The sequence below is a fragment of the Trachurus trachurus genome (assembly GCF_905171665.1).
Source record: "Trachurus trachurus genome assembly, chromosome: 15".
Classification (NCBI taxonomy): Eukaryota; Metazoa; Chordata; class Actinopteri; order Carangiformes; family Carangidae; genus Trachurus; species Trachurus trachurus.
Window position 1 is genome coordinate 21,018,567 of NC_139906.1, and position 16,652 is coordinate 21,035,218.

At 43.1% G+C, this 16,652-nt stretch overlaps 1 protein-coding gene across 5 annotated transcripts in view; it reads right to left on the reverse strand.

Moving 5' to 3' along the window:
* rmdn2 (regulator of microtubule dynamics 2) overlaps positions 1–16,652 on the reverse strand; it is a 175,083-nt gene that overhangs the window by 146,240 nt on the left and 12,191 nt on the right. For all 5 annotated transcript variants that reach the window (XR_014596001.1, XM_083988566.1, XM_083988564.1 and 2 more), the window contains exons 3-5: positions 14,033–14,213; positions 13,851–13,953; positions 11,968–12,028 (exon numbers count right to left, since the gene is read on the reverse strand). Coding sequence is in view for 4 of the 5 variants with exons in the window: in XM_083988566.1 (XP_083844692.1) it covers positions 11,968–12,028; positions 13,851–13,953; positions 14,033–14,213 (345 nt within the window). In the remaining variant the exon portion in view is untranslated. The remainder of the gene's footprint in view (positions 1–11,967; positions 12,029–13,850; positions 13,954–14,032; positions 14,214–16,652) is intronic.

Here is a 16,652-nt window from a genome sequence, read left to right on the forward strand (position 1 = left end):
TTTTTCTGATAATTTTAACACCAGAAATCAAATGAAAAGGTCACCGAGATGATAAAACCACTCTTTATCAGAGAAAAATGAACTCCAAGTAGTATTTTTGTATAAATTACTCAAAAAAAGTTCGGAAATGTTTTTTCAGTCCATAATTTCTCCCTTTTAATAACTCCGGTTGGTGTTGTCTTTTAGACCGATAGAAAGCCGGATTAGTCACGTTTCCAACGAGGTACAACTTGTAAGGATTGTGCATTCATGGAATGCGCAACAAAGCTAAACGTGTGGGAGCGACCAATTTAGAATTCTGAGAATTTCACACCAATAAAACGCCATTTTTAAACCAGACATCACACAAAGACGAATGAACACACTTTTTCTGATAATATTGACACCAGGAATCAAATGGAAAGGTCACCGAGATGGTAAAACCACTCTTTATCAGAGAAAAATAAACTCTAAGTAATATTATAGCAAATAATAGCTACTACCTAATTGACAGCTAAAACAGGTTCAGGGTTCCTATACGCAAGTATGGAAAGTATGAAAATCAGTGACGGCTGGTATCAATGGGCTAGTGGGGCTAAGCCCTCCCTGCATTACACAACAAAAGATGAGGAAAAAATATTATATATAGCCTATATTATATTCTCTAAATAACATACAAAAGATTGTTCTAAGTCTTAGTAAAATCGGAACTGGCAACAATATTAAATAGTTTCAAGAAAAACACAGGATATCTCTAAATGGGCTAATTTTAATCAGCCCCAGCTCACCGAGTCTGCTCCGGTCTGCTCTCATTCATTTTCCGACTGTGGATGATTGACAGGTCTCATGTCCCGCCCTCGCCATTGACCGACTGTTGGGGCTAATTTCATTCAGCCCACAGGCCGATCGGTTCTGACCAATCAGCAGCGGGCTGACGCAGGGTCAGTGATTGACAGGCGTCATGTCCCGCCCCCTTGGTTCACTTGTCATTGGGGCTAATTTCATTTAGCCCAACACCGCTGTTTTCAGACCAATGACAGGAACCGGAGGAAAAGTTGTGTTGTTGTGGGAGGGAGAAGACAGAAACAGCGGCACTAGGCGCTAGCATCACAGGTAGCTACTTTACTGCTCTAAACTGTCTTTGCTAACATGAACGAAGTGGAGAATCTAGTTCCTAAACTCACTGGGAGCACCAGACTTAAATGACATGGCGATAACAGACCAGAAAGGCCGTTGATATGAGCTGCATATATCGTCTTTTTTTTTTTTTTTTAATTGAGCAATATCGTCGGGTGTGTGTGCGTGCGTGCGTGTGTGTGTAGGTGTTTGTGTGTGTGGGCGTGCGTGCGTGCGTGCGTGTGTGTGTGTGTGTGTGCGTGCGTGAGAGAGAGAGAGAGAGAGAGAGAGACTGTGTGTATGTGTGAGATAACCAGGTGAAGTTTTTTTTTTTTTTTTTGGACTAGACCCTTCTAGCCTACTTAATGCAGTGTGTAGGCCTAGTTAGTTGCTATACTTTTGTGAGATGGGATAACCCTAACTTTTAGCTGTGTTAACCATTTAATGGGTATAATTTATTTATTAGCCCACCCAACAAATTTGATCACCAGCCGCCACTGATGAAAATATATGGAATTTGATTCCCAGGCCTGGAAAAGTATGGAAAATTTAAACTATTATATTTATCTTAAAGCAGAAGTGAGTGATATATTTGTGTTAATATAAGTCTTAAATAGTTCTATCTTCCGACAGCAATCACTTACATAGAGTGTTTGGACTGAAACACGGGTCTGTCAGTCACTCTGCTCTGCTCTGAGCCGAAGAGAAAACATTTATCGTATCCTACAGTTTTTATCCAATGAGGAGAGAGAACGGCATGCAGGGCTGTGTGTGCAACCAAGGAACGCCGTGAATGTGGTGACGTAGCGACGAGGACTGTTATGGTGCGTTCAAGGAAACTCGTATTTTTCCGACCGTGAAGTCGTACCAGTTCGATCTGGTACGAGTTCACCGGTCGGAAGTTACGAGTGGCCGTTATAGTGACTTTCACCGGTAAAACAGGTCGGAAAAACACGAGTGGGTTGCCTGGAACGCTACAAAGTCGTGACTTGAAGCTGTAATTTAAGATTTCAAAAGCCTGCCTGGAACGCAGCATTAGCGAAAACGACCGGACCACTCACTTCTGCTTTAATACATATCTTGGTCTTATCTAAAGTTGGGTTAATCTGTCAAAAAATACGTCATGAAGAGGAAAAAAAAACATATATAAGTCGCACTGGTCTATAAGTCGCATTTATTTTTTTTAACATTTAATTAACAGTCTGGTCTCATAACTGCCATGGCTTTGTGTACACAAACAAATAAAGGCCAGCACCAAATAGCCTACTACAGGCCAGGTCAAAAAAAGAAAGAAAAACAACTCTGTCAACTGGAACAAACTGGTGAGGATATGATCAGAAACTCTTTGTGGACTGTCTGTGAAGATTGACGGGAGTGAAGCCGACCTCTCCTCTGCTTCAGAGAGGGACAGCCTTGCACTGTCGGACCTTGGTCTCTGCTCCGTGTCGGAGCCCGGTCGGGACTGGAGCAGAGACCAAAGACGGACCGCAGAACACGCTGTGAAAATACTCTGAATTGACTTGAATGGGAGTGAAGCGCTACAGTGCAACGGAGACAGAGACCCAGGTCCGACAGCGCAGCGAGGAGAACAGCACATGAGGAAGATGAAGATGAGCTACTGAATGAGGAAGAATTTAGAAATAAAAGCCTCCCTGCCCTCTTGTGGTCATAGATGACATAGTGTATATTTTTGATGTATAGGCCTAAGTCGTTTTAGGTCGCATGGCCAGCCAAACTACTAAAAAAAGCACAACTTACAGTCTGGAAAATATGGTAGCTATAGTTACTATCTCCTGGAAATTACTTGGTGACATCCATTTTGGCAGGGAGGGAGGCAGGTGAGCAAAGTCCACTCTTGACTTGCAGTAATTGTTCTCCTCATTGCCCAGAAAGAGTTTGAAGTTGGCTTCATCTGGTCTAGTATCTGCAGGCAGATTTCTCCAAATGTATGAGGTAGAGTTGTGAGAGCATGAAAGAGGGCATTCCCATCTTGGATGAAGATGACATCCTTGGGGTTAGGGTACTACTTCATCAGTGTTTTCATCTAAGAGGAAGGCAACATGCTGGCTTTGTTGGTCTTGGCAAAGAACCCTTTTCTAATGACTCCTACCAACAAGACTCCATCAAGGGACAGGAAAGGCTGGTGTATGGCTTCTCTGAGAAGTTTATAGTGCAGGGTACAGCTACAAAGAAGCCCCAGGACTTCAAACTCTTTCTGGGCAATGTGGAGAACAAGAAGCAGCTCTGCCAGTTGATGCTCAAGGTCTGGGGGAGTAAGGGGGCAGCATCTTGGCTGATGAAGTGCGAAACAGCTACTCTCATCATGGAGGGAAGAGCTCATCAGCTAATATCATCAGGAGGAAGTAAGTTCATTGGTCCATACCTAGGAAAGGTCACCTTTTTCTGCCAAGCTATCGTATCATGTATTTTGTGCTATTTCAGGTTGTGGTCACTGAGATCCATGCTCCCCGCTCTAACCAGGAGGAGCCTGCCAGCCGGGTGGTCCTCTACCCACGTCATGCTATCAAGCTGGGTGTATTGGCCGCTTGATTTCATTTTATTTTCTGAGGTGCTTATGGGAGGGGATAAAGGGGACGGTGGGCACAGCCAGAGAGTGAAGCGCAGGTGATATAGATTGAGTACTGATTTTTGTCTTTGTTCAGAATCAGCAGGAGCGTCACGCCACATCTTTTGATCGTGAGTTAACATTTTTGAGATTTAAGTCTGCAATAGTGAGGACCCCAGACACTGACATCTTTGTCATCCTCCTTCACCACGCTCACACCATCAACTTCACTGTCTTCGTTGACATTGGTACGGACAAGCACCATCAGCTGACCAACGTGACAGAACAATTTACAAGTCACATAGTAAACTATCACAACTATCACAATTAGTCTGGAGCTTTTCAATTAAAGCAGAAGTAAGTGGAATGTTTGTGTTAGTATAAGTCTTAAATAGTTGTATCTTCCGACAGCAATCACTTCTATAGAGTGTTTGGTCTGAAACACGGGTCTGTCAGTCACTCTGCTCTGCTGTAAGCCGAGGAGAAAACTTTACTTGTATCCTACAACCTTTATCCAATGAGGAGAGAGAACGGCATAAAGGGCTGTGTGTGCAGCCAAGGGATGCGCGTGAATGTGGTGACGTAGGGACGAGGACCAATAGATCCATGACGAGGGCGGGAGCTGCTAACTCCATCGGCTGACAAGAAGTTAGCCAAAACGACCAGATCGCTTACTTCTGCTTTAAGGTAAAAATGTAGCATAGCCATGGGAGAAATCCTGTTTAGCTCCTCTTTAAGGGCAGAGGCAAGGTGGCCCCACTCAAAAAGCTCCAAAAGAACTCCAAATTCCAAAGGGCCTTCAGGTTGGTGGATTATTATTTTATATTTTTGAATGGTATTTGGTACACTTAAAAGGGAAAACCTATTATCCCAACAATCTTTTTACAGTCAGCTGGGCGATAAGTCGAAGGTCAAACCAGAGGTGCAGGAGCAGCTGGAGGGCTTCACATGTCTGATGTATGGCCAATCACATCTAACATCTGTGAACCTGGCCAGGACGAAGATCCGAAAGAAAATAATGGGCAAATTGGACAGATTGATGATGAGATAATGGCCATACTTTCCATACTTTTTACAGAACCTAATTTCCAGACGTCTCTCTGTAAAAAATTCAAATAATTTGTGACATTTGAGTAATTAGATGTGTATGATGTAAATAAGTTATGCAATTAATCGATTGTTTTCATTATTCTGAATTTGTATACAATTAGGCCTATGTCACCAAATAATTTCCAGGAGATTGTAGAAAGGTACAGTAGCGCCGCATACTAAATAATTAACCCAAATAACTAAGACCAAACCCAGATAAGCATTAAGAGATAAATATATTTCCATATAATAGTTTCCATTTTCCATACTTTTCCAGACCTGGGAATGTATATAATCAAATTCCATATATTTTCATACTTTCCATACTTGCGTATAGGAACCCTGAACTTGTTTTAGCTGTCAATTAGGTAGTAGCTATTATTTGCTATAATATTACTTAGAGTTTATTTTTCTCTGATAAAGAGTGGTTTTACCATCTCGGTGACCTTTCCATTTGATTCCTGGTGTCAATATTATCAGAAAAAGTGTGTTCATTCGTCTTTGTATCATGTCTGGTTTAGGAGAAATTCTAAGAATTCTATTGGTCGCTCCAACACGTATAGTTTTGTCGCCCATTCCATGAATGCACAACCCTTACAAGTTGTACCTCGTTGGAAAGGTGAGTAATCAGGCTTTCCATCGGTTTAAAAGACAGCACCAACCGGAGTTATCAAAAGGGAGAAATTATGGACTGAAAAAACATTTCCCAACCCATTTCCGAACTTTTTTTGAGTAATATATGCTAAAATAATACACAAGAGTTAATTTTTCTCTGATAAAGAGTGGTTCTACCGTCTCAGTGACCTTTTCATTTGATTTCTGGTGTCAAAATAATCAGAAATAGTGTGTTCATTCGTCTTTGTGTGATGTCTGGTTTAAAAATGGCGTTTTATTGGTGTGAAATTCTCAGAATTCTAAATTGGTCGCTCCCATACGTTTAGCTTTGTTGCGCATTCCATGAATGCACAATCCTTACAAGTTGTACCTCGTTGGAAACGTGACTAATCCGGCTTTCTATCGGTCTAAAAGACAACACCAACCGGAGTTATTAAAAGGGAGAAATTATGGACTGAAAAAACATTTCCGAACTTTTTTTGAGTAATTTATACAAAAATACTACTTGGAGTTCATTTTTCTCTGATAAAGAGTGGTTTTATCATCTCGGTGACCTTTTCATTTGATTTCTGGTGTTAAAATTATCAGAAAAAGTGTGTTCATTTGTCTTTGTATGATGTCTGGTTTAGGAGTTATGAAAATTGGCGTTTTCGCCATTCGTGCGGACATAAATTCAAAATGGCCGCCAAAAAACACCCATGGGACATTAGTTGTCCCGGGCAACAAGCAAAAATCTTAAGTAGACACCTTAAGGGTCCTAAAAAACCATGTTTCAAAAATGTTTGTCTCGGGGACATTGGGACCCCTCCTTCCTACTAGACTATGTAGGGAGGTGTGTCTAGTCTCAGGTGCCTGCTGCTGTTAATCCTTTCCTTTCTTCTCTGAGTTGAAATACTATCTCTCCTCGACTGTCTAAGGCAAGAGAGGGGAAGTATCAAGAGGAGGAGGAAAGGTGGGCGGCACCAAAACATGACAAAGTGGAAGATGAGAGAAGGACAGAACACTTGAATGCACAAGGTTTGTCCACGTTTTTGTTTTGTTTTGAACCGTGGCTCAGTGAAATCCCCCACTCTACTGGGCAAAAACAAAAGGGCCTAAGTGTCAGCTGCTTGGTGGAAACAGCAGATTGATTTCATCCTTCAAATCCAAACATAGAGAGCTCATTCAAAAACAAAGAGGGCCAGGGCAGGCCTCCATGCTAAAACTTGTACAGAAACAGGAGGAGGAACTTGAGGAATTCAAGGACAATTTGTGTGAGACAATGTGTGGGAGTGTGTGAAGTGTGCTGATATACTTAGTCCCTGACAGAACCAGCCGATAGTGTTTTTCTTTGCAATGGGAGGTGGGATTTGTGGCCGTGTGTCAAGTGCTCCCACAGCGAGGTCTGAAGTTCACACACACACACACAGGGTTTCCACAGCTACTGGGAACAGAGCACAATGCTGCCACGGCGACACTAACGATGACTGCGGCAAACAGAGGCACGTGTTTGAAATTAAAGTTGTCTTTGTGGAGGTCAAAGTGACCCTACGCCCCCTCCCTCCCCGCTTCACCCCTCCGCCCCCTCCTCCTCCTCTGACTGGCACTGCCACAGGCTCGCTGCTTAATCCATGGGCCTTTGTACCATCAGAGAGGCCCTATAGTCAGGGATTTCCACAGGCTGGATTCACACGGCGGGATCACTGAGAACGCACTTATAAACAAAGCCGGAGATACAAGAATGCAATCACATCTCCCGGCCGTCAGCACGCGCAGATTATACAAATAGGCCTCACACACTTACTGTCACGAAAGCACCGCGTGTCAACCCGGTGCAGGTATACGTATTAGTATATAATAGGTATATGTATACTCTCCTCTGTCACACACGCACACACATTCAAACACACCTCACGCTGCAGTATGTCCCCACACTGTCCACACATCAGCTCTCTTTTGTGAAGTGGTTTACCAGAAAGCTCTGTGGCAGACACGGCTGACACGTTACCGGACCGCTACTAAAAGACTGAAACCTGAGAGAGAGGAGAGTTGGACGTGTCTGCTCTGCCATGCACAAGGGAGGGGGGAATTAAAAACTTGATCAGGTGACACGGTGTGGAGAGGTGCAGAGATGCTGATTGTATCCATCCGAGTGGTGCTCTTTGAATAAGTCAAGTGCCTCCATACACGGCCGACTTCAAAAGAGTTCTTTGCCCGCCTCTTCCCCGGGGAGAAGACATGCGGTGCATGACAGAGAGGGAAAGTACGTGCAGTCTCCTGTGAGGTGATAACTGTCGGATATCGTGCTCATTCATCGCTTTGCGTCTTCAAACGGCCCGGTGTGCCAGCTCAGAGGGGGATGCCAGGTGGAAGCTGCGGGAACGTGTTACTTCCAGCCGCACATCGGCAGTTCGCAGGAGGTTAAAGTTTTAGGTTATGTGTCGTCATCCCTGGCTCCTTGTAACAGTCTTTCTCTCCGGGCACTGACGTGGTTATACAAACAAATACAAACCCACAGAACAAGCTGCACGGCTCTTCAAACTGTGATTTAATATAAACTTTTGCGAATGCGTTCAACGCACTGGACAAGGGTTGATACCGATACCAGCACCAATATCAATGTGTCTGTATGATGCACAGATTAAAAGACATGTGATAAATATATCTGTTTCATAAAGAACCCTTTTGGACTGAGTTTAGATGAACTGAAATATTCAATATTTAGTTCCCTGACATTCTGCTGCATACCTGCAAAGATGATAAATCTACTTTATTATAAAAAAACCTGATCAGTCAGAGGCGATGATCCTCTGAGGTCCTTCAGGTGACCTAAAGGCTGCCCCTCCTCCTACAGACAGTCAAGTCCAGAGCTCATTTCTTAAAGCAACACTATGTCATTTTTCAACCTTAAAATAATGTTTTGTAGACTCATTTAAGTTGTAGAAAAACAGGATGAATCGTGCCGCCGCTGCAGCCTGAGCGGGGTCGTGCTGGCTGCAACTGCACTATGTGATTTTCCTGATCGGGTAGTATAGGGAGGAACACAGCGCCACCGTGGTGCTGGTACACCCGCAGCTCCGCTAAGCTCGGAGACCGAAATCCCATTAGCCTCCGTAGCGTAGCTCTGAGCAGCTCGCGGCTCTGCTCCACCGTTCCAAAAACAGCTTGCACCGACAATTACAGGTAACAAACCTACTTCTAAAACTATAGGGATTATGGCAATGGGACAATTTGCCAAAATGTTGAACTATCCCTTTAATATAAGTTCCTGGCCTTGTTCGAAATCACTCACTAGTTCACTACTCCCTACTCACTATATAGGGAAGCCTATATAGTGGACTATAGTGAGCTTACTGGTAAAAAAGAAAAAAATACTACTCTGCCGCACAGTACATTACGTTATTACTTTTGCATCATTAAAACATTGCAGATCAATGCCGACTGCATCATGACCACAATGTGTGACTGTAATGCATTATGGTATATACATACTGACCATCAGTTGTACACTACTTTGAGTCCACTGTAATTCTCACTAAACATTCGTACAGCACTAAAAAATGGCGTAGTGAGTGATTTTGGACACAGCTCCTGACAGTCACACAGGATACAGCAGCTGTGTTCCCTCCTTGTCTGCTGCATTTGGAGATTAGACTTTTTGTCTGTCAGCACATTTAGACATATTTCTTTGCATAATTGAGTCTCACATTTCCGGAGGATCAGCTCCAGAAGTTGTGAACCGTTACAGGGTTTCAATCTTTCAGAGAGACCCTGTTTGTTAACCAACACCTGTGACTTGCCGTGCAAGGTACAGATACAACAGAGCAGGTTTGTTGAGACGGTCGTCCTCACCCAACCAGATCAGCTGTCACGCAATGATCTCGATGAAAACGCTTCAGGTCATTGGAGTTCGACAGCTTCAATGTGAGAATAAAGATGAATGAAAAACAAATAATTTGGAGAGGATTTTAGTTTTGGCTCCAAATTTGAAATGGTTAATAGATTGTAAACATCGGATCCCTAGTACAGAATTGTCAATTGAAGATATTCTACAAACTTCACATATTTGACTCAGTCACAGACACAGTCATTGTTATGCTGATGCTGTAATTACGAAGAGTAATACCAGTTCAATTTCCTTCTGTTGCCCAAATATTGTGAGTTTTTTAACCAAAAACCAAAAACACTGGCTAAGGCCTCTTTTACATTTGGTTTAGATTCATACCTTTGAATTCTACGATGAGGTTTCTATAGGTGTCTGTTTTGTTTGGTTGCCTGTATTGAATAAAACAAATGTAAAAAGCAATTTGACACCTGGTAATTAAAACTGGTTTGACACTATAGAATATGTGTCATCCAAGTTGACACTTCTTCATTCCTGCCTTTCGAGGATTTTAGCCAGCGTTGTACTGTACTACTGTACCGTGAGGACAGAGGGTGAGTCAGCAGGCCAAGCTTCATTCAGGGTTGGCCCGACAGCTGCTGGTTTAGCCCAGCCCTCTGTTGACGTTGTTTACTGTTGTGTTAATTAACCGTTAATGTGTTGGTTATACTGCATGCACATTTTAGTTTTGTCCTTATCGTTTCTATCCTTGCACATGTGTTTTGTTTTAAAAAAAAAAGCCTTTATAAAACTGTATTGTGGATTTTTTACACTTCAAAAAAAAAAATCAGCATCCAGTCGAACATCCTCACTGACCCTCTGTTAGGACGTTTCTATAAGTAGTTTCAGTGGCAGAGCAGGAACTAACTGGCAGCCCGTCTAAACAGCATCTGCCAAAATGTGACGAGCTGGGCGGCATTGAGGAAAACAGGTGACAAGTTTTCTCACGGCATCGGTACACTAAGTAAACAGTTACCTCAGACATAAACTTCCTTGCAACACTGCCTGGCACCGTCCCCAGTCTCTGCCTCCTCCCTTCTCAAAGCGCGGCTTTACCTACTTTGCCCTGTCCATTCAACTTAGGCTGCGTTTCTGCTCAGTTTAAGAATCTTACAAATTCCATTAGTGGATATAGGATTAAGCATTAAGCTTTTTTAAAGCTGTTGGTCTTAATTAACTAAACAAACACGGCCTTCTATTTCACTTAATGTCTCCGGTGCTGCGGTATGCGCATGAGCTAATAATTACTCCCTAACGAACAGAGCAAACAGGGCTGCTGGCTCCAACAGGCCATGTGGGTCTGTTTTCCAGCAGAAATCTTCACACGCATGTACACAGAAAATAACCACATGATCTCAATCACCCTGGACACTAAACTGAGAGGGAGCAATTAATGGAAACAAACAGGTAAACTTTGGAAACTATTAGTGTCATACACACAAGCAAACGCAAAGCTGTTTTTAAGGTATGCAGTTCATATATCCAGGCCTGGACATGAGTTAAACAAACTTTGAATCTTTTTTTTTTTTTTTTTGAAGCTGTATTTGTAGCAGCGCAACGCTGATCTGGGAGCTGCATCTGGTGCAATCTTCATCTCTCTACTGCAGCCAGGGAGTCCATGTATTATCGGCAGTCAAGTTTTGACATGAGCGGTGTTTTCAGGAGGGGAATGCACAACTGGGGCCTGCACAAATACGAACGGGATTCATGCCATCAGGCCAGCTCTGCACAACTAATTAAAAGCAAGGGTTTTTTTTTTCTCTGAGTCATACAGCGACTAGGGAGGTATACACCCGGAGAAGACGTTCTCTTCAATATACCTGGGCGTCACCTAGGGCTGCAGAATTTCCCTTAAATTAAAAGTCAGAGTTATACAAAACAACATTTAGAGGGAACATTATTAGCCAGTAAAGACGATCCACTAGCTGCAACCAAAAAAAGCTTTTAAAGATAATTTTTCAGTAATTCCAGCACCAGAAATCAAAGAATAGGCCTCAACCACAGGAAACACATGCAATTGTTATGGGCTGGACACAAACCAACAATGCCTTGGCACCACGTGTATCACCTGTGTAACCTCAAGCACTAAAGCTGTACAGCTCGTGACACAACCGCCAAACATACAGGAACAACAACTGCTATACCAGACAACCATTAATCAGGAGTTATCCCGGTGTAGCCATCACGCTACCTGAGCGGAGCTAACCTCGGCTGTGTTTACATTCCTGGAAGTGGCTGTGATGCTATCACATGGATGAATGAGTGATGTTTGGGAGGTAAGCTAGTGATTATTTCACAAACAAGGATGTCTGCAAAGCGTGAAGCGGTGCACTTTTCTTTGGCCCACGGAATAAATGAACACAATGTACATTTTAAATCACTCTGACATCTTCCCCCCTGTGGGCTTTCTCAGAGTTTCCTCTTGATTCATTCAAGTTACGTTTGTTACACTGCCCAAAGAAATACCAGAGTCAAACAAACAGTCAAACAGTGAGGAGCAGCTGCTCCAGGCACTGGCAGGGATGTCACTCAAAAGCACAGCCCCCCCCCTCCTCTGGGGAAAGTACCTACTTTATGTTTTCACAATGACTATTTTCAGGAATTGGCGATTCTATGATGTGGCTCAATGACAGCCAGTCGCATGCCATCAAACTGTATCTTCATGTGTTAATTGTCACACTGTAATGAAAACAACAAAAAGCAGCTATTCAATGGAAGGAGAGAAACAGATCAAACCTACCACTGATGGCTTTCAGCACACGTAGGGTTCAGGCTCACGGCCTCCTCACCGACTTTCTTCCCTAAGAGGAAAAAAAAGATAAGACAACAGGTCATGATGCAGCTCAATTAACTTCACATGACAAAATATATATTAAATATGTATATTTTGGGGGCATTTTTTGCCTTTATTTCATAGTACAGTTGAGAGAGACAGGAAATGGGGAGGCAGAGAGAGGGGGAAAGACATGCGGTAAAGGGCCGCCCGATGCAGGATTCGAACCGGGCCGACTGCAACGAGGACTATAGCCTCTGCATATGGGGCGCCTGCTCAACCCACTACGCCACACAGTGCATGACAAAAGAAGAGAGAGCGGATTAGTGGAGTCAAAGTCTGTGCTGCCTGAGAAAACACAACAGGATATACTGTACATAAATCAAGAAACATCACCAGGCGCTGGATTAACGCAATAAAAACCAGAAGTGAGATGGAACACGATACAGGAAGAGAGCTCAGCTTTAAACCCTTCATCACTCAGTGGAAAGTGTCTCATTCCATCTGGTCTATTAATACCTGGATGAATGTTAAATATGATGCCGCGCTGCTTTAAATATCCGTCCGTCTAACACTGTCAACTGCTTTGACAAAGGTGTCGCTGCAGTCGGCACCTTGCCAGCTCTGATCAGAGGCTCACTGATGAGGAAGGATCACGGAGAAACAGGTCGGTCCAGTCTGAACTTCAGAACTGAGCCACAAAACAAAAAAAAAGCATTGAAGATCTACCGTGCAAGGTGTTGGGAGTGAAATACAAGACAAGAAGAGGAAGTCATTGTTACCCTGCATTTAAAGGGCCTCCGTCACAAATCTGTGTCAGACTGTACAATATTGACTTTGAGGTGTATCAGGTGAACAGATGCAGCTACACAAGAAACCAGATTTGGTCGTATACCTCTGGAGCTCCTACATATAAAAAACTAAAAAACAAACTAGTTTTGAAGAACATCATTATGTCAAATCATTTAGATAAGAAATGTTATCACTTTATTATATGAGATGTTTGTGTTAAATTGTGTCATAATTGAATTCTTGGGTTATGGCCATAACATTATGATCTTCACCTTTGACTGCTCAAGTCTAATCAATTCATCCTTCGGTCTAAGTGAACTTTTTATTCAAATTAGAGAAAAGCTCTGTTCCTGAGAGATTGCATTCAGGAGAATTGATGGATAACACTAGAAAAAATACTGAACCGATCTAAAGTAAGTTCTTAGTAAATGCAGCAGTGTCTGTCTGTTCATGCTGTTTTCTGATAGACTGGTTTGGTTTTGGACACTAGATATACTCACAAATGGCAACTTTCACCTGGAACAGCCCAAAATAGGACAGTGTAAAAGTCACATGATTCACACTGATACAAAGACGTTGAAATGACAGGATTTAGAGTCTAACTGTGAATCAATAGACAACTCTAACCTGCCGATAAATGTCAGTCATCTAGTATCGAGACACCAGTGATGGTTAACAAAGACTTTTCTAGATGCGTCTCATTCATCTGGCATCAGCAGTATGCTACTATGAGAGTTATATTTATATAATTGAGTCACACTATTATGATCTATTAGAACTGGATCAGAGTGTTTTTTCCACATAAACGGATGACGGTACACCACTTACACCGCATCCATTGTCGACTGCCCCAAAGGCTGATTTCGGTCAAACCTTGCAAAACACAGTTCCTTGCCAATTCATGGTCGGCCAGCGACTCAAACCAACCGACTCAGATCATTCCCAGATGAAACTCCGACATCTGAGGCTGGTCCTGCTGTGGTTATGACATCACAGCACCTCATATCCTGGCTGGGATGGCCGGCAAATGAGGCATAAAACAAGGTTTGGTGAATTACCAGTTTCTGCGTGGGTCTTCTTCTCCTCCTGAGTGGAGCTGACGTCATGAACATCGCAGTAAGCTCGGGTTAGCCGCCACAGAAACGGTGAGTTCTGTCCAAACTGCAGAAGTACATCAAAGCGTGAGGACACGGCTGCAGTGACATAAAACATGTGTGGAGTGAATACAAAGAGATCACACCTCCTCTCTCTGCTCCAGGAGGATTTTGAGGCTTTCCCTTTTGTCAGACTCGGCGCCCTGATGCAAGCGGTCGATCCTCTCGAGAAGGACGCACAGCTTGTCCTCGGGCTGCTCTTCGTCCCTCTCTTCTTCTGCATCGCTTTCCTCCTCTTCCTCCGAGTCTGTCAGTGCAGTCATGTACCTGGAAACACAAAACAACACAGGGAAGAATGTGTCAGTTTTAGCGGCAATTATTTTGTTTGCTGTAGATTATAGGTTATGCTTACGTTTTTACAATCACACCGCACATAGTTTTTTTTTTCAAGGTGAAAATGAATTGCCAATTATCTCTGTGTCTGATTTGCTGCCAACTGAATTTATGTGTCTGTCTTGTGTAAAAATGTATGTTTATTTTAGTCTCCCTTGAAAAACAGATCATTGAAATTACCTGTTTGAATGAAGTATTTATTAGAAAGAAAATAATTACTAGAAAGCTGAACTCAGACACTGATGGGGTCCAATCACCAGCCCAGACTGTCTCCATCCCCCTCATGCAGGAACGTTGCCTCGGGACTCACGATCTGCCAGTTTCCCTGAGTTACAAGACAACGGCCTGCGTCCCAGCGCTCCATCTAAATCTAAAATCATGTCCTACTTGACAAGGGGGGAATGAAAACACCTCAGCTGAGAAATGTCTGTGGATCAATCAAAATCCCGTCTTAATGAGCGTTTTTTTTTTTACGAGGCCGTTCCTTTGCCAGGAGCTGATTATAAAGGATCAATCTTCACCGCCTGTTTACACCCAAATGGCACCAGGTTTGTTTACATAAGTGGGTCACTTAATTGTTTATAAATGCTGGCTGTTAAGAAACTCCTGACTTCTTACCGTGGATAGCTGAAGGCTTTTACATGAACACGGGGAGACTTGTTTGTCAGGGTGAGGCACGCAACGCTCGCATTAGATGCTTTATGGTCGCCTTTCAACTACTGTAGCTGTATGAACCAACACCCCGAGCTAACACTTAAGAAGCAGCCGTAAAACAAAATAGCTATATTAACAGCACTGGTAGCAATGAAAGACGCAGACATGAGTGAAAATATGAAAAAAAAAAAAAATTAAAGCCTCTGTGGAGTGTCAGCAGCCGCTGCGTGCATGCGTGTGCGTCATCGGCGGTTGAGGGGAATATTTTGGGCTATGAGCCACAGTTCTGACGGGATGTGTCAGAGCGGGCCACAGACAGAAACACCACAGACCCAGCAGGTGCCTTGTGCTGGAGGCTGCTTCCTGACTCCACCCACAACACACAAACATACACACACACACACACACACACACACACACCTTTAGCCAAGAGTGCCGTGATTACAGGAGTGATATGAGGGCACAGGAGCTGCTGAGATTTCACTCGTCACAGCTCAAAGTCAACAACACAAACAGAGCAGCAGCAGCAGCAGCAGCGTGCAGAGATGAAGAGCATCTGATGAATTCTCTGTTATAATAATGGATTGAATATATTCATTAACAGCTACACTGTCTACACCGCCGTTCCGTACAGGGTCTGGAGCCAATCCCAGCTGTGGTAGACCGAGGGCGGGGAGGTGTTCAGTCTATCACAGGGCCGACGTATAGAGACATACACACACCAACATTCACGCCAACGGGCAATCGACCCAGTGTGTGCATGTTTTTGGACTGTGTGAGGTGTGAGGAAGCCAAAGAACCCACACAGACACAAGGAGAACATGCAAACTCCACCCAGGAGGCCCCAAGGCCTGGGAATCAAACCCAGAGGATAGGCGAGAGTGTTAACCGTCGCACCGCAATCAATTTCTTTAATTAAAAATAAATTGCATTACTACGTGCCAGTGAAAAGTGACACACTGAAATAGAGTTATCACCTCTCGGCTCTACAGAGCTTATTGTTTCAGATTCACGCCTCCACACTTTGTGTTTTACTTCAGTCTCCCTGTTCTCACCACTGTGCTGAGAATAAAAGGAGAAGATTGGACTTACATTTGCAAGATAGTCAGATACATGCCCCTCAACTGATACAGATGATACTGTGAATAATTTAGCTCAAAATATGACAGTCACATAAAAAACTACTATAATCTAATCTATTTGTATTTCTGTATGAAACGATTTGTTCATGCTGCCCTCAGGTGGACAAAACTTTAGTCATTACCCGATTTGAGGAAACCAACATAACTTTTTTTTTTTAACATTACACAGCAACTAGTGTTACCGTGGCTTTAAGAAAACAATGGTAAAATGTGATAATGTCACAGAACTGAAAAAGGAAACGTCAGTTAGATATTAACATCTTTAACATCTACCTACCTAATTAGTAAACAGCAGCTGACATTAGCCACTAGCTACTGGTCTTATTACATCAAGTAAGGCTGCTGTGGCAAGACCCCGAGTCCAATAAGGAAGAGAGGTGTTTTCTATTGCTTATTAATTTGACTTTTTAAGAGAGATGAATATCAAAAGTTCAAATGTTACATAGTCTGGCTACACATACAGCATGCACTTTGTTGGACTGAACTTCTTCACACTCAGTGGTTTAGCAGCAAATGGAGAATAACCAGAGCTGTGCTAGAAACCAGATTTTACTTTATCTTCATTTTAATCTCCATC